The 22,735-nt window shown below is 36.8% G+C and overlaps 1 protein-coding gene across 3 annotated transcripts in view; it reads right to left on the bottom strand.

The window, feature by feature from the left end:
* LRBA (LPS responsive beige-like anchor protein) overlaps nucleotides 1-22,735 on the bottom strand; it is a gene marked incomplete at its 5' end in the record, with an annotated part of 363,200 nt that overhangs the window by 171,060 nt on the left and 169,405 nt on the right. For all 3 annotated transcript variants that reach the window (XM_083862452.1, XM_083862454.1, XM_083862453.1), the window contains one exon: nucleotides 3,887-4,011. In XM_083862452.1, the coding sequence (XP_083718578.1) occupies nucleotides 3,887-4,011 (125 nt within the window). The remainder of the gene's footprint in view (nucleotides 1-3,886; nucleotides 4,012-22,735) is intronic.

Below are 22,735 nucleotides of genomic sequence, written 5' to 3'. Positions count from 1 at the left end.
CAACTTCTTTCTTCTTCTTTTTTTTTTTTTTTTTTTTTTTTTTTTTTTTTTTTTTTTTTTTTTTGGAACTGGTAATTATACCAGGAAAAGAACTCAAAGAAAAGGTGCATTAAATAAAACCTTACTATGTGGTGGTTTGTTTTTGTTTTTCTTACTAAGAGCTCCCAGAAACTTCCCTCTACTCTCCCTATTTCTTTAAAAACACAACAATGGGAAAAACCAATCACTTTCAAACCAAGTCTTTAAAATATTATCTTTATGGCTCCTTTTTCATCCTTCTAGCTGAGGCAAAGCAAACTAACCAGTGGACTGCAATACTGGAGATGATCACCTGCTGGTCCTTTGCAGCCACAAAGCCCTGAACTCCACCTACTGCCTTCATGGAAATGCTACAGATGGCTAAAAATCCCCAGATTTTAAAAAACATCAATTAAACATTTGTTAAAACAATAAATCACTTGTTTAAAAGCTTGATAAAGTATTTTCTAGCAGTTAAAGATTCCCTCACAAATATTGCATTTTGGTGTCAATTTCAAAATACCAACAGGTTTACCCTTTTTTTTTTTTTTTTTTCCCTCCACATTTATACAAGCAATTTTGGTTCCATTGTGATAGGAAGAATAGAAAAGAGTTAACTCCTTCCATCCCAAACTTTCGACCACAGCACCTTCACCTCTCTTTCCTTTCCCCACAATACACCATTAGACTGACTTTTATAAATAGCCAGTTTGGAAGGATCCTTTTTTTTTTTTTCCCTTTTTCCTTTGAAAAATTACCTAAAGCCTTTTTTTCCCAAGCAAGTTAATGTGAACTTGGGAATGGCAATTAAATTGTCAGAATTAAAAAATTTGTTTTTAACTAGAAGGTAGCCAGAAGTATAGTCATGGGGCTGGTATTGATTGTCTGAACAGAGAACATTAGTCTTCAGGTATTTATTCTGCCACCTCTGCACCAGAGGTTCTCCTTCAAATCAAATCAATCCTTGGAAAAGATTGGTTCTTGCTCCTAAGACACATAACTAGGCTGCAACAGAGCTGATTGTTGTTCTCTCTAGGTTTTACTGAACAATACTTAGGCTTCCAATTGTTCCCGAATCATTTTCACAGTTGCAAATTGGGATGATTCCCACACTGTGAGTTCTCTGGGGTGGAGAATACATCTGGTTGTATCTGAAAGACACCAACCCATTGATAATGTGTATCTTCTAATGAAAGTGAGCTAAAATCCATGTTATCAAGCGTGGCTACTGCTTGTACTGTTCCATTATTTATGCATTATTTTCCCCTGCCTCCCTTTTGGCAAAATCCCTTATGTCCAATTTCAGGTTCTGTCTGTGATGTTTTGAAAAAAACTTAAATAGGCAGTAGGGAACCTTTTATACATTATCTAAAAATGCTTTTGCTTCAGAGACGTAAAATTAATTGAAATGGAATAATTAATGATAAATTATTGATACGAAATCATAACATACTGGGGCAAATGCTCTGCAAATCCTAGGGACATAGATATCATGAAAGCCTGGTTCCAAAAAATCTGAGAACAACTGGAATTTCCGAGATAAAATTGGTTAATATTAGAAGTTAATAAACACAATTCAGAAAGAAAAGGATCACTGGAGTGGCCACTCCAGTTAATCTTTTTGACAACTGTGCCTACTAAAACTCAAGGAAAAAAAAATACCCAAACCAAACTAGAAACAACACACCAAGAAAACCAAAGCCAAAATGAAACCATAAAAATCCCAACTATCTTTGCACTCCTATACATTGTATATAGTTTCCCACTGAACTTGAATTTGTACTTTGGTCATCTATTTTACACTTTGCCAGTGGAAGTTCTTGGAGAAAGACAGTTGAATGTGTACACACACTCAGACAGATAACAACTATTTATAATTTCAGAAATCACATTCAATAATGAATTAGGGTAAACTAAAATATTCACTGGATAGATAAAGAAAACAGAAGGACAACAGATAACAAAGGCAGTATGAAAATTTGGAATGGAACAACATCAGGAAATTGAACACAATAGAAGACTGTTAAGGATGTCAAAATCTGAATAGAAAGGCAGACAGAAAACAATTAGGTCTATTTAAATTACCAGAGTTAGTTACCAGCTATGCTTATTAGCTACTTCTGAAATAGGGCTACTTTTTTTCATTCTTCCTTTCTATTGACAAATAATTGTTGTCCTGTCAATTACAAACTGATTATAAGCCACAGCCCTTTAAATACAGCATGGATTAGTATTAGTATCACATTAGGATGAAATATGAATAATTGCATTACTATGTATTTACTTGTGAAAGAATTAGTTATACAAATTTAAATAGTTGCTCTAAATATTTTTCAGTAATAATAAAGATATTTTTAAAAATCTGATAAACAGCATAAATATTAAATATGAAAGTACAACTAGAATGCATCAAACTGTGACAAGATCTATTTAACTTGAAGTACATATAATATTAAAGGGGGGGAAGTTGTTGTTCATCCATGGAGTATTAAACAGAAAAAATCCTAGTGCCCTAAAGTCCATGGTATAGGAACAACACATAGTATTAAGAACAACAACCCCCAAAGCAAAAAGTGGGTTAATTAATTCTACATCTTGTTCTTCTTTCTATAGTCAAAGATGTAGGGCTCTACAAACATTGCTTTCAGATCACTTTATTGACTATTCTCTGTACGGTCATTTATTTCAGAGGACTGATGTCATATTTGGCATTATATCAGCTGACATATTGTAGACATTTTCTCCCAGAAATGGCCCTTTAAGGCTGAGTGCAAGAGGTTAAGATGCCTGACGGAAACCAACTTTATGACAGTGATGTTCTCCTATATTCATACAACACTGAACAATCTAAAATTAGCATAAAATATATCCCCACATACAATTTCTGTGGGCATATGTGTGCATTCACAAACTAAAAAAGAAAAAAAAAAACCAAAAACAAATTAACAACCCAAATAAAATTTAAATTATTTGGGCCAGGACTTGTGCCTTCAAGGTGAAGGGTACTCAGCTCTGATTATAAGCAAATTATTTTTAAGTACAAAACTTTTCTACCTTATCAGTGTACCCTCATTAGATAGCAAATTCTGTACTAAACCCCAAAGTTGCCTAGTCTTGTTTGCTTCTTTATATTTTGATTTACTATAGAATTTTCAAACTGACTATTGTATAAGTTTGGTAAATACACTCCCCTCTAGAATGGACATAGCATCTTAGATCTGACTGATCAAAGATTATGAAATGAGGATTAATAACTGCAAAAAAAAGCAATCTCCTTTTGTTAAAATCACCAGGTAGAAATTATCATTACCATTTTGGTGCTTGAGCAATACTTTCCACATCAGGATTTGCTATTCTTTTTTCCATATCAAATTATTGCAGAAAAACTTGAGGACTTTAGCAAAGGTGCAGTTTAACTTGTAGAAGTGTTATTTCCCTTTTAATATATCTATAACAATAGGCAGATATAGGCTAACTGAAATAATTGGTGTGGATTTTGAACAGGAAAAATTCTTCTGAAGAAGATATACTAAAGTATAAGCAGGTAATTTACATGGAAGTCTGTCCAGGGATTAATGGCAAAATTGCATCCACGTTTCTTCTGCCTAGTGAGGACTGTAACTGTTGTATGCAAGCTATGCACAAGGTGCCAGCCCAGTTGAGATGGGAAGAAGGGGCTCAGCAAACCCCAGCACTGCTGCCGTGAAGGAACGGCCAGGTGACCTCTGTAGGGAAAAACGCGCCTGAAACGCAACGCCAAGAGCCTCCCCTCGCTCTGGGCCCATTTGCCAGCATCCTACAAGGTCCAGCCTTTCCCACCACATCCTGTAACCTGCTGCTGATGGCAGGAGGCAGATTTTACACTGACCATGCTCTCCGGCTGCCCTGAGTGTCGCTTCAGGATGTGTCGATCCGAGGGGGTTACGCACAAATCGTCGCCGGCGCCGCAAGTCATCTTCCCAGTAGTCGAGGCGCCAGAACTCACGAGGACGACTACAATGAAACAGAGGAGCCACATATGTTAGCAATTATCAACCAGCATGGTAGCGCTGAATTTCTGCATAAAGCTCTCCTTGTTTGCGCTGCTTTCGCCTTTTTTTCCCCTAACCTCCCCCCCCCCTTTCTGCAATCTTTTACTTAGGTATGTCCTTGAAAATAACAATATCACCTTCCAGTCTAAGGAACTCCTTTCCCTTTTTTCTTGGAAGGTGAAATGAGCACTAAATACATCATTTTGAAATGAATTGCTGACAGTGTGATCAGTTTCCCCACACTCTAGTGGCATGTGCTCCGATTTCAGCCTCATTTCAGCCTCAGCAGGGCACCTTTCTCAGTGACTGCATTTATAAACCAGAATAGGGAAAAGGCTATTATAAATATGGTATAGCATTACCTATATTAATCAAAGTCTGTCCCCCTTCATTTTTCTTCCTAATTTGTGCCTTTTTGCACAAGGTCAGTAAATCATGCCATGAATTCTTGGTCCAGAAAGTGTTAACTTTAATGAATACCTCAGTTACATGGTTATGTATGTGATAATAAAATATTACTCTGTTTAGATGTGCAGGAATTTAATTAAAATAATCTCTTAAAATATTCATTACATTTAGCCCCTGAGGCTTAGAACAACACGAGAAAATGCATTTCTTTTCCATTTACTGTTTTTAAATAAACCATTCCAGGAGAGTGAAATAGCAATCTATTTTCGAGCAAATCAGATTGCATTTCTGGTTTATGTAGTTGTGTTTTTACATTTAATTAAAAACTACATGTTATGATGTGTAATAATTGCTACATAGAAAAGATACTTTAAAAAAATCACATCTAGAAAAGGTTATATAAAATTCATTCTTTTCCATTTTACACTCCAAATATACGTAGATCTTTTTAATACGGTCATATATAAGTGCCAGTTACTATCTCTTTGGATGATCACGAATGAATGGCACTGTAAAACAGTGTTTTAGCCCAGAGAATGTACAGAAAATGCCAATTTCAGGTATGGCAAATAAGCAAATAGAAGATATCTGAGCCATAGAATAGCCATGATACCCTGAAAACGTGTACATTCAGATTAAAAAACATGGACTTTGTTTGTTTACAGAGCCCGTATTAAAACAATAGATGAAAACACACATATATATTCCATTTGTGATCCAGGAGCTAATAAAAAGTATACCTGTCAACACTGACAAATGAATAGGCACAACTAATTTACAGATCACAATATTAAGAACACTTGGTATCTATATTCGTAGTTCTGATGTTTAAAGGCAGAAATTAGTTTCATTTAAGGTAAATCAAGGTTTAAAACAAATGTAGTAACAAAAGCCAGAATGATTTGCATAGCACTACTCTCAAACATGATTTATAGGTATTTAAAATTTAGACTGGAAATAATTTTATCAAAATGGAGACTGTTTTTGCATTCTTCATTAAAATTCAATGCCTAATTCTAACACCAAAGGCAGTGTAAGCCTTCAACTTCCTAATTGCTTTATTTCAGAAAAATACTTAAGTATTGGAATCAAATTTCCCAGTATCTTATTTTCACACTTGTCTGTATTACAGTCACGCTAAAATTGGGCTGCTCTGATTATAAGACCCAAAGATTTTGGAATAATTAACCAAAGAAAAACTACAAAATACAGGAAGATACAGGTTTATTCAAAGGTCGATTAATAACTTAAAATTCTCCATTAGTGATTATAGAAAAAAGGGAGAACACAGCTGGCTATGTGCATGCCTTTGATAGTCGTAGAGCATGGATAGGCACTTCATCATTCTGCCTTCCTACATTTATCTGTTAAAATTATTATCAAATATCAGCCAGGATGCAGTCGTGAATCACAGGCTGCTCCTCGTCTTCAGGGGAATGATACAATGAGGGTCTATTCATCAGGGTGGCAATCGGCACGAGTAATTAGTTCCCTGGACTGGGATCTCCTACAAAGCTTATTTCAGCCGGCACCACAAACATATGACAACGAAAAGCTAATGGAAGCCGCTAAAATTTGTTAACCTCTTCTGCCATCAATCCTTCTGCTGTTCTGGGCTACAGTATTATGCAAAGATGGTAAATTATTAATTTGTCATTCATCTACCTCGCCGCAGTTTTGATAGAATTAAGTGATGCCATTCTTCTGGATAACAATTACAATTATAGCACATTACAAAACTATGCTAAAATTATTAGGAAAATAGGTAACAATGATCAGGCATGAAATATTGTCCTGAAACATAATATATCTTTAGTCCCTTGCTTTTATTTTCAGTTCTGCATACAAAATTTGCATAGGATTCAGTCTCCTTCAGTGGTGCACTTATTACTCACACACAACTATGTAACCACTACCAGATTGTGGATTTTAGGATTTGTAAGTATTGGCAACCACTGCATTATGAGGGGGGAAAAAAAATTATCTACTCTTGGCACATAGCAAAATATCTAACAAAGCCCTAGAAAACCAAAAATAAATACCTGTGTTGACTAATTGTTACGAGAGAGCCATTTTTGTGAGCAACTTCTGGGAAAAATGCATTTTTGAACCAATATAAACCAATTGATATTAGAATATAGCCCAGTACAGCAGCTATTCCAGCACAGTGCCTTACTAGTAAGAGCAATTAACCACTGCAGTCCCATCCCCAAAAGGCAATGCTGTACCATGCTTTGTACCTCTGCAACCAGGCGGAGACAGACAGAAATACTGCTCTGATTTGGGCAGAACTGACTGCTGGCAGACTGAAGGACTGTAAAGCAAAGGGCCAAGGAGGCAGATTTTGGGGACACTACAGCATCTACAGGGGACATTTGACAACAGGAGCTCCCAGCCCTGCAGTAGAGGCTGCCATATGGGCTGAAGGTGCTATATGGACTGGATCGATGAACATAAGTACTCAATTAGTCTAAGTGCAAGAGCAACATCGCTCAGGGGATCGGGGATTTATGAATTATAAATCATATTATTTGCATAGATCTGTCAGGGCCCCCTCCAACATGAGACACAGTAATTAGTGGTTCCTTAGTAACAATATTGACTGAATAGAAACAAAGCTTTTATATTAAGTGTTTTATTCAAATAGCATAACCATTATATTGCTTCATTTTTCCAACAGTTTCCCACATTACCAGGTTATGTACACAGAATTGGGAGAAAACCTTCTTCTCATTGCCATGCACCTAACTTCACTGTACAGAGAAGAGATCAAATTTTAAATGACCAACATAACCCATTTCCTCAGGATTTTGTGTCATGAAAAAGTAAGTCACTTCACTGTGGGCAGTGAGGAAAAGTCTAAATGCTCACTTATCTCCACTCCCAGAACAAGAAACTTGTATTTCCTACCAGTTTCAAAGATTAGGACAGTTGGAGACAAAACATACCAACTGCTGTACTACTTTTATTGTAGTGTCATAACAAAGGTATTTTAGGCATGGAAACTACCTATTAGCCCTCATACCCTTATATATTTAAATTGAATCTAGACCATGCCAGAGAACAATGAGAGGATCACACAACTGCTGAAGAATTACCTCTTGTAATGCCCCACCCACTGTGTATTTCCAGATACTGTACCATCCCAGAAAAGAAACAGTCAACACACCAGTGTGAGTTGCAAAGGGACTGTGTGAGGTAGGGAAGAGGAAAGAAAATGCAAACGTACAAAAGTAACATTTTGAGAGGCCTTAGGGCTGTACTCAAGCTACTAGTTAAGTAAGAATGGATTTTAGCACACCACAGAAGCCTCCATTCAGATCCTTAGATAAGTGAAGTAGCAAATAAACAAATACAGAACAGAAAAGAGAAACAAAGAAATGTAAAGAAAGGCAAAAGAGCACAGTGTTATAGAAATCTACAGAGACAGAGGATGGCTGGAGCTTTAAAAGACCTCTTCTATCTAGAAGGCTTTTTAACCTTAAAGGCAAGAAATTCCACTTCCACAAAGGCAATCAAACCAAACTTAAAAGCAGAGAAGCCTTTGTGAAGATATGAAGACAAATTCTGAGATTGCACATTCCTTGTCAGAACTCCAACTGTAGAGTTAAGCAGGTGAGTCAATCTCCAAACCTAATCAATTCTTGGTCTCTTCACTAAGACCATCAGCAAGGCAATCAATCAGTGATGACAATTCCTAAGGTGTAGATGCTCAAACACAGAGACTTAGGCTAAATTAGTTTCATAGACAGTCAAAAACAGAGTGCAAACACTGTTCATGCATCAGGGAAAGTGGTACAGATCTGAAAGGAAATCTAAAAGAAGGCAGTTCCACGATTTCTCATCACCAACTGCATGTCTAACTTCTGGTTACAATTTATTACACACTTTGGTTGCAATGGCTCATGAAATGCACAATATGAGGTGTTCCTTCTAAATTACACAAAAAAGCAATCAAAGAACACAAATAGTGGTGCCCAACTTTAAAGGAAAAATAAGCCAGATTATTTTAACACTGTTCAAGAATACTTCTTCGTCTACATCTAGGTAACTTTTGCTTCCATGTAAAGTGTTTCAAGAACTCAAACCAGATATCTTCTGCAATAGGCACACACATTTTTCTCAGAAAAGCCAAAAAACAAAAAGAAATCTACAAAATCCCCAACAATAAGCATTTGCATTTGAATCACAGAATCACAGAACTGTTTGGGTTAGAAGGGACCCTCAGGATTATCCAGTTCCAAACTCCCTGTCATGAGCAGGGACACCTGCCACTAGACCAGGCTGCTCAGAGCCCCATCCAGCCTGGCTTTGACCACTTCCTGGGATGAGGCATCCACAACTTCCCTGGGCAACCTGTACCAGTGTCTCACCACCTTCACAGTGAAGAATTTCCTTTCAATCTCTAATCTATACCTGACCTCTAAGTGTGAAGCCACCTACCCTCATCCTGTCACTAAATTTTCTTATAAAAAGTTCCCCTTCATCTTTCTTGTAGCCCCTTTAGGTACTGGAATGTGCTGTAAGGTCTCTCTGGAGCCTTCTCCAGACTGAGCAGCCCCAACTCCCAGCTTTTCCTCATAAGAGAGGTGTTCCACCCCTCTGATCATCTCCATGGCACTGTGGACTCACTCCAACCAGGTCCATGTTGAAGACCTCAAAGCTGGGTGCAGCATTGCAGGGGGGCTCTCACCAGGGCAGAGCAGAGGGGCAGAATCCCCTGCCTCCCCTGCTGCCCATAGTGTTCTGGATGCAGCCCAGGACATGTTTGGCTTTCTGGGCTGCAAATGCACATTGGATGGATGGATGATGTTATCCTCTCCTCCACCAGCACCCCCAAATCCTTCTGGGCAGGGCTGCCCTCAGTCTGCTCATCTCTCAGCATTGATTTGATTGCCAATCCCATGATAAAAGTGCTGAAGTTCTGGAAAATACTGCAAAACCTTTGGTAGAGTACCTCCAGCAGACTGCAGGGCATCTTGTAATGTAAGAAGCTATCTGATCTTGCAAATTGAAATCCATTGCATTCAGCTGGATGTCTAGAATATTAACTAAAATCTCTCAATTTTGTATTTAATAGTAAAATAAAAGATATATTCCACTAACTGACTCAATAAAATGTAATTTCAGAAAGCAAGTGAAACATTTTCTGAAGCAATTCAATATTCTTGTAATGAGCTTTTACAAACTGTGATTAAAAAACCAAGTTATACCACACAATGAGCATATTAATATCTGTATGTCAATAAACATTTATCTAAAAAATGCTTTGTACATTTGTACATAGATATATTACTGACCTGTAACATAATCAAAAATATATAACACACTTTGGAAAGTGAAACATTGACCTTGATGATGGCAAAGCAAACACTGATGTTAACAGGCAAGTTCTCAGCAGCAGTACCAAGTTCCACATTTCATGCAGAGATCCCATGCACAAGTGTTTGCCATGTGGCAAATCAGAGGGCTGATGCAGTAGGGGAAATTACTTTTTCTGAACATCAGGTTCCTGACCTGATTCCCACTTTGCCTGTACTATCAAAGCACACAGGAGAAGATTTGATTAGTATTAAGTCAAAGTTGCAGCTAAAATATAACTTGGCCAGCTACACACTCTATGTGTATTTCATAGTACTTCACTGATAATGTATCTACTTCAGGACATTAAAGATTAATTAAATCCTGATAAGTGCACTGATATCTTTGGAAATGCTGCCTACATTACCCATACTTTCTTCAATGGCACAACCCGTTACAGTTCAACTCTCTCTCCTTCTCTCAGCTGCATCCACACAAGCATTTGTGCGGCCACTCTAAACCAAATCACAGTAACCAGCTGAAATTGTTAGAGTTCATTGTTTTTATTCTGTTTTATATCGGTGACTTGTTCACTCTGCAGCCTCACCAGCAACTATGTGACTGAAAATAAGGGAAAGATGTGCACGTGAGAGAAAGGAAGGAAAGGATGAGGAAGAATATATCATGTAATCATACTCTAATATTAACAGAGCGCCTGCCTTTTCATGTAATCCTTATTTTCCCCACACATAGACATTCATATTCCATAGTTTCAAGAGACTTCCACAAACGGGAAAAAATGGGAATCCTTAGGAAAAAAACCCATCTGTGTAGGTAGGCTCAATCTCTGCCACAGTTACTGCTGCAGTAACCAGAACTGGTCATAACAAAGGCCCAAGACTGGGTACAACTTCTTAGGCATAATATCAATTATGCAGAACACTAATGTAATTTATTAAATCAGCATAGTCTATTTACTACTTCTAAGCCTTTTCCAAGAAAACATTTGGCTTTGTCTGTAAAGGTTCTGTTTTTTTAAAGAGGACTTTTGCCTTTATCTGCGCTTTAATTTTATCAAAAGATGGATGTGGAGGGGGGTTTGCTGAAGAGAGAGTAGTGTCATTCTCCTTTGAGTCTTTAAGAAGAAAGAGATGTGAAAAGCAGGCTATGAACACACGCATGGACTTAGCACAGAACTCTGAGGACTCAGCACAGCTGAAGGGGTCCTTTGTACCTGTTTAAACCTCAGGTGCTTCCAGTGTAGAGGAGTAGGGAATGCCAGCAAGGGAAGCCTGTCTTAACAGATGTCTCATGCTATTCCCCCATATAAACACGACAGTACAAACACCACAGATCTGTAATTCCTGGATTTTGCATTTTAAAATGCTGTTAGTATGCTTCTATACAGTAAATAGGAGATTATCTCTTTGTCTCATTAGGCACCTCAGCTAGAACTCCTTCCCTGGGACTCCTGATTTGTTTTCATGGAATAGTACCAAAAATCCATTTCTACCTAACTAGCATGCAAAAAAAACGCAGAAGAACAATGCCAATCACAGAGACTCTTTTCTGCACTGACAAGCTGTGAATTCCTCATTTAAAAAGCAATCCAGAAAAAATGTTGACTATAAATGTTTCAGTCCCCCTTTATGCATTATAAAGCACCATGTCAGAGAAGACAAGCCCACCTTTAAGGTGTTGCTGTCCTAGATAATGGTGTTATTAACCTCCAGTTTAAAAACAGTTCTGTTTATGGATGAGTTTATGTATGCTCTTCTTTGATCTTTATTAACCCCTTGGTAGCTAACCACAGTCCCAGCTTTTTGGAGCATTCTTTGAAGTGCTGGCATTCCAGTGCTCACTGATACTTCAAAGAGGGCTCACTTAAGTACATGGTACAGTTCTAATCATGTATTCTGCAATCACTATCTTATCTTAGGCTGATCTTATTATGATCAGTCTAAAATAAAGCTGCACTTCCAAAGATGTCACCATGAGACACAGTTCAATCCATGTTGCATTTCCATCAAGATTAATTATAAGTTAACTGAAATGAAAACTACTGCACTTTTCTACCAGAAGTTAATATGAAAACTTTATTCTGGCTTTCAGCAAAATTAATTCAGACACGATTTAGACATGGAAGAATGAAAGTATAGCAAATTTGCAGCTGGATGCTTTGGCTTAGTTGTTCATAAATCTCTGCAAATCTCGCACATCCTATACCAGACTGCAGTCAACAACATTTGTTTAGCAAAGTAACTACAGCTCATACAGACCCCATAACTTGCTATTCATATTGAAAATAACAATAATTCCCACAATATACAAAAAATAGGTACACTGCATCTTGCTGGAGGTTTTTTTGCTCTTATCTGACAATGAGGAATTTTAGTCTGCAGTACCTGGTCACCCCTTTCTTGCCAAAATGAGCAACTGATTCTAAGAATAAATGTTGAAGGATACAATATGACAAAGGAGCCAGCTCAATCTTAATCTCCTTAGCCATTTCTGTTGGTTCTGATGCTTTCACCTTAAGCACATACATAGGAAGTAACTATTTATTCCCCCACTAATTACAGCAACAGCAGGCTTTCTGTGAGGAATACCGTACTTTAAAGTACCATGATTGAGATTAATTCTTTCCAGTAGCTTGGAACATCATCATCTTCCAGCATTTGTGGATACAATATAGATCAACTTTTGACCAAAACAAGAAAATCTGGTCAGTTCTGTGATTTCGCTTGTACATTGTTCTGACCCCAAAAGTATTAAACACAGGAATTACAGTAAAGCTTTTCCCAAAACTCTTATATTTGACCTGGTGCAAACATTTCATCTCTTCTAGAAGAAACAGGATGAAATCACACTCCCATATATCTACACTTTAAGAGCTGTGGCTAACCTGTATCTTTTTTTTATAGCTCTCTTAACAGCTGGATACTTTTCTTGCTTCCATAAAAATGTAATAGTGCACCCCTCTGATTCAATAAATACTTTTCTGCTCTATGTTCTTCAACAGGAAGTTTGGGGGTTTTTTCTCTTATGTGTATATTTTTTCTATGTCTTTTGCCAGAGAGGTCTAAAGTAACTGAGGATTTTTTTAGGGGTTTTGGTTTTTTTGTTTTTTTCTTTTGGTTATTTGGTTTGGTTTTGTTTAGGTTTTCTGAAGTTAAAATTACTATCTATTAACCAAACTAACTCAGCAATTCAACAATTGCAACAGAGAGGAACAACAAAAATGACTAAGACTTAGGTACAAAAATTTATTTTTTTTTTTTTTTTACTTAGAATAATAAGGAGAAGACAAACCTCCCTGAGGTCTCTAAACACCTAAATACCATAAGTACATTAATTTTATCTTTTTATTGTGGACAGAATTTGAGTGCATCTGAGGACACAAGGAATTTCCCCCTTCAACCTCTTGCTAAATCATGAATGAATTTGAACATCCGTGTACCTCTGCTTGAAATTACGAAAGGGGGAGCAGGCAACTCTCTAAGATTCACAGCACATTTGGCTACTGTTAGACAGCACCTTGTGAAAGGAATTCTCAATTCAGACTGAAGGTTAGGATACTGAAGCTTTACAGACACCCACCTTGAATATCACCTGCATTTCTTCTACTCCCTGATACAACTAAAATCAAAGCTTTAAAAAAAAATCCCAATCAATATCAAATAAAATCAAGTATTATTTGATTTAAAGGTTAACACTTCTGTCCAAGATTTAACTCAGGATTTAGAATCTGAGGAGAGCAAAATGTGGGAAATTACTTCATTGTGTGATGATTGCAGGAACACATGTAAGGGAGAGTTGAAGTAACTGCAAACATCATACTGCGCTCTGAGACAGGAAACCATAAGCACAAGGCAGCAAGACCACTGAGAAGCACATGGAGCAAGACTCCTGCTTCCATACCAGCACAGCATCCTTAGGAAACAGCAGCAGGACTCAACTCCCTTTAAAAAGGCTTCACTTATTAAATAAATTTCTCCCTTGAAAGCCTTGCAAACTATCTCTAAAAAAACCCACAGCACTGAATTATGATGAAGCACCACTTCCTGGACCGCACAGAGAATTCTGTATTTACTGAAGGTTTAAATAAAGGAAATGGTAGCCTGCAAACACACTTTCTCTTCTATTACATGTGATCAACAAAGCAGGAGACAAAAGGTTGGCAATTCATAGGCACTGCAGAGGGGAGCAAGTTCAAAAGTGTTACTTGACAGGGTCCTATCAAAACTATTAAAGCTACTGAACTGCCTCTTGAGACCCACTGATGCCCCAAGGGTCAGGAAGGTTGTGAAGCCCTCACGACATTTACAAAACAGAAGTGGGGAAGCCATCCTTATCAACGTTACAAAACCTACCAAAGGACTACTGGCAGTAAAGAATGAGCAAAGTTAAAAGTGCTAAACCACCCACGGTTCCTTTGATAGAGTAATCCAAGGGCTTAGCCCAGGATAAAACAGTAGACACTGATACATCAGAAGCTGCTAACTGAGAAGATGCAACATCTTTTCCACAGGTAGGCCAAGAGAAAAATGTAGCAATAGAAAACTTGGTAACAAACACTTGAACCAATCAATACAAAAGATATTGCAATATTCTTTCCTCATGTTCCTACTGTAACACATAACATGTTCCTACTTTATCCTCAAGACTAATACTAAATGTTAAATGCAACATAATAAAGTAGCATTGATAAAAGGACTGGAAAATGAAAGCTTAAGAAGCAACAAAACCAGGAAATGTTTCCTGTTTCATTTCAGTGAATTAAGTATGAGCATAACATCCACAACTTCTTTCCCCTCTGCATTAGCATCCATAGAGGCACACGTTTAAAAGAATGAAATTTCTTTTTCAGGGCAGTTATTACCTCTCTTGACAAGGCTTCCAGCTTCTCTCTCTTCATCTAGCTACCCTATTGGCTTTTAAGACAAAATCACCAAAAAAACCCAAAAAAAACCCAACAACCAACCAAACGACGACACAGACAGACCACCAAAACAGGAGGAAAACCAACATACCTCTTTAGGTTCTTTCCTAACATTGAAACAACTTTCTCAATATTAAGCTGTTCTTCTCAACAGAGCAATCCCATCACAGAGGGGAATGAAAAGGAAACAACACTATCACTCCCAATGGGAAACAACTTAGCACCACCAAGAAACTCCCCATCAAAGAGGAGAAGCAGGGGCTCCGGAGTAACTCCCAGAGGGCTGCAGGCAAACCCCATCACTGCAGTCATGCCATCGACCACTCAAAGGGCTCCTTGTCCCTGCAGAAGAGGGATATGAATACACCCAGAGGATAGAAAGAGCACAAGAATGTCTGTACCTTTTCTCAACAAAGGTCTAACCTGAAATTCTGCATCCCAAAATGTCAGTGGTGGCTTAAGGAAGAGCAAGATCGATCCAATCATGTACAACTTCTTCCCAAGCACTCTGCCAGTTTCCAACTATTTTCAGCTCAGGGGATTTCCTGAGTCTAATGTGGTTTGTCTATTTATACCCCTTCTTCCTCCTAATGTATTTCTCTTCCAAGTACTCATCCACAGCCACTTCAAATAAATTCAAATATCAGTACCCTCAATCCCCAAGCTCGGGAAGAATTCCTGCAGTGAAAAACAACAAGGTGGAACTCTGCATATTTTTGGGATTGTTCTAATGTGTCCCTTCAGCACGCAGGTAAAGAGTTCTCCAGAAATCTTCATTTTTAGACTACAGAATTCCACCAAGTATCTGTGTAGTATGTGATACTGCTAATGTTCACAAAAAACTACAGTTGGGACACTGAAGAGAAAAATCTTTTAGGTACTAAAGAAACTCCTAACAAAACTATAAACTTCCTATTTAAAATCTGGAACGCAAATGTGAGAACAGGTTTCTGTAATAACCTTACGATTCTCCACAATTTGTGCTGGAGATGTTAATTCCTGTTTTATGTAAATTCTTCAAAGAAGATTATTTAAGACCACACCACTCTTAAATTATGGTGCAAATACTTATAAGCATAATTTAAGTGTACTGCACCATAATGCACATTTTCTTCCTTGAACATAATCCCCCTCCTGCATATATAAACTGTATCTGTAATTATCTCTAGTAACACCTTTCTCCATTATTCAGCTTTAGAAATAACCATTTATTGTCCCTGCTAAACTAAGCTAACATTTTTTTAGTAGTTAATGTTGAAAAAATTAAAGAACTCAAATATTTGGATACAGTTTGTAACACAATTTTTCAAGAAACCTTGTTTACCAAGTCTATTAAATCCACCACAGAAAACACCCATAAAGAAAAGTCATGGTCAGACTTGAAGTCAACAGACTTGAAAAGCATGGGGTTTTTGCAATCAGCTTCTCTCCTGACAGAAGAGTCAATTCAGACTGACACTCAAAATCAAGAAAAGACTGTTTAATTTCATCATGAAAATTGAATGTTTTCACTTTCCTTTTCAGAATAAAAAGCCTGTATAGTTTGTAAGATTTCAAGGATAAGGTAAAATTAAATGTTTTTCATTGCTGTAAAAACACTGATGTTTTCATGAACAGAGCCCTAGAAAGAATAAAAAACACTAATTGATACACAAACCAGTTCAGGGGTTTTTAAGTGACTTAGGAATATCAATTTGGACTGTCTCAAATACAGAAGATACACAAAGGTACTTGTACTACAGTTTGCAACTAAAAATTAAAGATACATAAAGTAATGCAAACAATGGCAAAAAGACTCAAATAAAACCTGATCTTCTGCTACAATTTCTCAAGGTCACAGGATTCATTTTCAGTATCATGCACCATTAAAATTTACTTTGTTGTATCAGTCACTAAGAGAGACAGAGAATATGGTTTTCACAAAAGAGATGGCTTTCATCTAGACTTTCACCCTCTTTATAGAGAATAACTTTGCTTAACTTTGGAAATGAAATACATGTGTGAAGCTATACGAGCAAGCAGCAAATCACAGCAATAGCTGAGCATTACTCACCAAACCATATGATAGAAGTAACCAAACTTCAATACTAATCGCTGCAAGATGGTATTTTCCCCAAAAATTTCCCATGAGGGAAGGGGGCAGTGAGGGGAACAGAGACAGACTTGCAATCAGCACAAAGATTACAAGACAATGCATGGGATTTGGAGGAGAAATTTTACTCTCTCTTTACTGTATTTTAATAATTGGTAATAAAATTTGTCAAGTCAAAGTCAGCTACGTTAGGAGAACTTCAGTTCCTTTTTCACATAGAAGCTGTTGTCCAAAGTACTTCATTGGTTGTTTCCGTTCAAAGCTGCCAAGCGTGGCCCTACTAAAGGCTTTGGAAGACCATGGTCTGTATACAATCAGTAGGTGTTTGCTGACGGCAAAACACCTTTGAAGATGCTGCCCACCCTTCCCTGGGTTGTGCCTCTCAGGCTGCCCTCATCAAACCCAGACTGTGACCTCCCATGCATCAAACCCACCAAGAACAGTCTTGGGTTCTGTCCACAACAAACAGGCTCTAATCCCAAAGACCAACAAAGAACAAATCCTCTAGTCCAGAATTTTATGTACTACAAACAAATACTAATAACAATAGTAATTTAAAAAATACTTCTCTGAAATATTCTCTCTCTCTCTCCAAAAAATTCCCTGAAGTGGCTACTCCAGAAAAAATCGAGACAAGGAAAATTGAGGTTATCTTTCATCTGTACTATCTCCCCAACAACATAAGCAGCACAAAGAAGAAAATTATTTCACCAGATACAGGAGAGACAAAGAGCCTATGAGGCACCAAAGAAAGCGTCTTGATGTGGAAGTCATGGAAGATAAACAAGAGAGCAGAGGGATTATGCATCTGCTGGGAATCAAGCAGAGAAAAGAGGACAGAGCTGGGAATCAGCTGGACAAGATTCAGAGCAGAGAAACGGGGGTAAAACCCATGTCTGGCTGGACAAAAACCTGGGAAAAGTAATAGAAGGTCAGAAAAGAAACTTGATGAAGAACTAATGAGGACAGGAAAAGCAGTCAGATGAGCAGAAAGAAAGCTGGGGGGGAGGAATATTCCTTCTATAATGTCTGTATTAAGACAATATGATATAAGTGATGCTGTTTCTATTGTTCCCTGAAAATTAGACCTCATAATCTTAATCCTGTCCTACAATATTAGTATGGTGCTCCTTTGCTATTTTTCAGAAGAGAAGGGGTGAATACTGTGTGTGTATGTGAATATTGAACACAGCATTTCCACTTTCAAAATTTCCCTGCCATGAAGTAATCTTGCAGCTGCTCCTTGAAACAGCAAAGATCTCAATCATACAGGTCATATCTCACCTATCTTACCAGTAAAAAAATATTTAAAATAAGTATACCATCGCTCAGCTAAAATCACATCTTAGCATCCTGGAAGTTAACAAATGAATTATTACAAAATGCTGTTTAATGATGTCACTACGAGGTTCTTTAAGCAAGGACAGGTAACACTGCTTATGTTGCCTTTTAATGCCTGAATTAGGAGCCTGCTGCCTTAATCTGACACACACTACAATATGGCAAAGCTAGACAGTGATTTCAGGAGCACAATGCAGAAATACAAAAAACTCCAAACCAACCTAACATAAAAACCCTTTAAAATGAGTGATGAGGGCCCCAAAGCATATTAGTGTGGGTATTAGATAAAGCTGCAGGCCCTGGTTCACAGTTTTGATATGACCTTTCTTTCATCTGTCCTTAAAACGACAATCCCTCAAATATTTATTTTAAAGGGTGCATCAAGGACTAGTAAACATTCAGGTTGAATCCTGCAGCTTTCTTATTCTTTAAAAGTTTAAGAACAAAAAATATTTGCATTCCTAGGGTACTCAGGGTGTTCATGCATGTTATTTGGTGTGCTCATAATTTTGAAAATATTGTTTCAGTAATCAAATTTTAACACAGCTATTTAGAACCAGACAACATTACAGATATATAAAAGACCACAGAAATACTAATGTCAGAAAAAAAAAAAAAAAACAACCCAGTGAGTAATTCTTTGAGGTTTCAATGTTTTAATTTTTTTTTGTTTGATTATATGTACATAAAAATTATATATTCATTTATTCAAAAAGAAAAAGTATTCTTGCATTGCAAGCATCACTGCACAGTGTAACAGTGTTTCCCTCCCTTTAGTACACTATTATCCACAGCCATATGCTTTGTGTTTCTAAGGATCATTAATAAGGAAGTTGCCTTAAAGCCCATTCAAGTAACGGGTCAATATTCCCAGATCTGACATACAAAAGGACTTCTAAAACCAAGCTTGTCAATTTTTTTTTTGTTTATTTTATATCTATTTTTTGCTCTTGTTCACCCTCCTTTGAAGTTAGTCTTCAAAGCTTCAATATCAATAGGAATGCAGCATTAAGGATTTTACGACACTGTGCTACTTAAACTTTTATTGTTTTGTTGCAAAATCATAATCAGAAGGATTAGACTCTTGTATTTGGCTTTTTGTTTCTCTCTTTTTTGTAATTTACTCTTTTCTTTTTTAATTCCAATTCCAGCATGCCATAAATCTGTAGCATGCCCCTTTCAGTCCTCCCACATTGACAAAATAATGCAGTTTACACTTAAACATGCTCAAGAAAAAAAATTAACATTCTTTATCATTTTCTAGCAGAGACAGTTAATACTCTCAGGCTACATTAATAGAATCTTTCTGCCATTGTAGAAAGTTTGATAGCACTCTTATTTCAATGTCTGAATTTTTCTCCTTTTTTTGACAAAGACAAATGATTGCCATCAATCAAGATCCAATCGGGTATACACAGAGTCAAGCAAATGCATCACTCTTTACTGGTTTTCCTGCTATTTGTGCAGGCTTTGCTTCATATTATTTTATAGAACGATCAAAAAAGCAGCCATAAGATAGATCATTCACACCCACTGTAAAATTAACTTTCATGAATAATGAGAGTTTTAAACCTCAGATAATGTATATGTTATACAGAAGATATTGCTGGAGTTCATTTCTGGCTGGAGATTATGTAAATGATACTATATGACCTTTATCATTACAAACAGGACATGCAAAACACATATTATTTCATACATCATTCTAAAATAAGTCAGAACCTAAAGGAGAATCAGTCATTTATAATGTTCGTGGTGAAGTGCTAAGGTTGCAAGAAAATGATATGAAGTACCTGCGATGTTTTTGATGACTCCTCCTCTGAACCTGTTACTTATGTGCTCTAAGCATACTAGAAATAACAAAAATGAAGCTTACCCCCTTTGTTCCTTTTAAAGAAAACCAGTATTTTGTTTCTTGATAAAACCATTTATCTCAAGACTAAACAATTTTGATAATAACCACTTATGTCAATCAAAGTCAATGATACTGAATGAATAGTAACCCATATACCTATATTTATGTAGTGAATTAATAAGTAGTTCAATTTTTTTTACACAAAACAATATTTTAAATCACTTTCCTTATGTTACTTTCGTATTACTGAATGATAAGCTGAGCAAATATAAATTGCTTAAAGATTTCCTAAAGATAAAAGGTACCATTGACCGTGCAGGCTGGACAGTTGATACACATATGGAATCAATGACAAGCTCTAGGAAAGATCTAGCAAACCAAGAAACCCTCAGACTGCATTGCTCCAGACTTCTCTTTTCTGCTCCAATGAGGAACAAAAACAGGATGAAATGTGGTTTAAATTTTGAGGCTTACACAGCTCTTAAGTATGTGAAGGCCTTCATCAGAAATATCTAAGTAAATCTATTTATACAAAATTATATGTAATTATATTTATATACATTAAAAGCCCAAATAGCCATCAAAGAAATTCCTATTGCCAAAACATCAAGTCTTTGGTATCAGCAAGCAATAAAGTGAAAAATTCAGTTAATATTTTTCTTAATTAATAATATTTATTCAATTAATATACATTCAGTGACTCATATTATGCTTGTGTCAGGAAGAATACTATGCCACAGAGTTGAGTTCTTAATTCCCAGTATCTTTCTCTCTTTCAAACCTTCTGTCTACCATTTCTTTCATCTAATCCTGACAGAGTCCCATCCTTCTGGCCAAGAGGTTCAGTAGCTTCTGCTGCCCTGCTGGATCCCAGCACAGCTTCAGACACTCATCACACACCAGGCTTTACACAACAAGCAGAGAGCAAGGCTCATCCCTGATTTATTTCACACTCTGGTACTGCTTCCCCACTTGTAACACTCATCCTTCAATCTCCACAGGCTACGGACAGTGTAAAATAATAGAAATTAGGTATCAGCTAGAAAATCACAGGTATTTTAGGTTTTGTAGGAATCATCACCAAAAAAAAAAGATAATCAGCTTTACAAAAGAAGATAAGCTTCTGGTTGAATGAATTTTGTTATAGAACATTTGCTGCCTGTACAAAGGAGCAGTTGCCTGCAGCCATCCTGATGTTTGCAATATTGCATTTTTTAAAACAAATTTGTATAGCAATTTTCTTCCCAGTGCAGGGCAGACAGGTCTGTGTGATACTCAGAATTTCAGAACTGCAGCTGATTTGCTGCAGCCTTTCTTGACCTTGACCACAGCACCCAGAGAACAAACCCATGGAAAGAAGAACAGAAAACTCTCTTCAGTGCCAAAAAGCAGGGTCAAGTTATAGACCAAATAGTGAGAACTGCATTACATAGTGTAAATATATTTTAATTCAACCTCTGAGAAACAACCAACCTGTTTATATCTTCCACGTTCTGAATTCATAAGTGTCTTCAATGCACAAAGCTAAATTGGGTATTTTCCCTTCACTTCTCACATGCAGTTCCAAGAAACTGTCCTGTTTGCATTAGCTAGACCAAATGCAAATATCCCCTCAAAGATGGAGATACGAGTCATTTTCTAATACATGTACCTGAAAAAGGGAAACTAAAACAAAAGATGGTGCGCAAAAGACAAAAGAAGCAGAACTAAGGAAAACATTCAGTTTTAGTTTTGAGCTGGGTTTTATTTCTTAATATTTTTTTCTTATTTTTCTTTTCACTAGCATCCTAAATCTTTAATGGCCTCTCAGATGATTTCTTAATATATTAAATGCCTCCTAATTACACATATTTAATAACATGTCACTGGGTAATTTACTTAATAGAAGTTGTGCAACATTCACCTTGCCTGTATTATAAACTCAAAGTCAGTACAATAAGAGATAAACTAAAGATAATTATTTTTGTGTTTTGTCTTTAAATTGTATCAAAACAGCCCTGCTCCTAGCCTGGGCAGACACAGGGATCAGATATTCCAGTGTAAGATAAAAACATCTCAGATTTAAAAGTATAGTTATCTGAAACAAAATTGGCCACACAGTATGAAACAAATTAATGATGTCATGTCATGACAGTACACTCCAGCCAATTTACTACTTTTTTCTCTTTGAAGGCTTGTCTTCTACTGTTTAAAGAAGAAAAATCTGTACTGTCATCAGTTCGGTTGGAAAAAAAAAACCAACAAACCCAAAGCAACCCGCAAAGCCTAGCTTTTTACACAAAAAAATTCCCCCCCAAAAAATAATTTACAAAGTAAATGATAACATACTTGCAGGAACAACTGAGGGCAAAAGTTAGCTTGGTCAGGGGGAAAGGCATGGGAGTTCAATGTCTGCCTTGTTCTTCGACCTAAACAACTCTTAGATTGATGTCTAACAGTACATTCTACATACAGTAAAAACAGCAGTTTATATTTCTCAGTGCTTGCTTGCTTCCTTGTTTATATATTTCAGATTTTTGACCAAACAGAAGACATGTAATGACTTAATCCCAAAAACACTTCTCAAATGGTACTATGTGTATATCTTGTAATTGAATCAATAAATTTTCATGGCCCAGTGTTTACCTTTTGCTGCAGAATGAACTGTAGTACAAGAACTGGTTACAGCCATTATACTGCTAATGTGGCAAATACTGTGGAGTCAGTTTGAGTAAACTCTGCAAGGTTACAAGGTCAAAATAAAAGAC

The sequence above is a fragment of the Zosterops lateralis genome, assembly GCF_965231275.1.
Source record: "Zosterops lateralis genome assembly, chromosome: 5".
In the NCBI taxonomy this organism is placed as follows: Eukaryota; Metazoa; Chordata; class Aves; order Passeriformes; family Zosteropidae; genus Zosterops; species Zosterops lateralis.
This window is presented reverse-complemented; position numbering and strand designations above follow the sequence as displayed.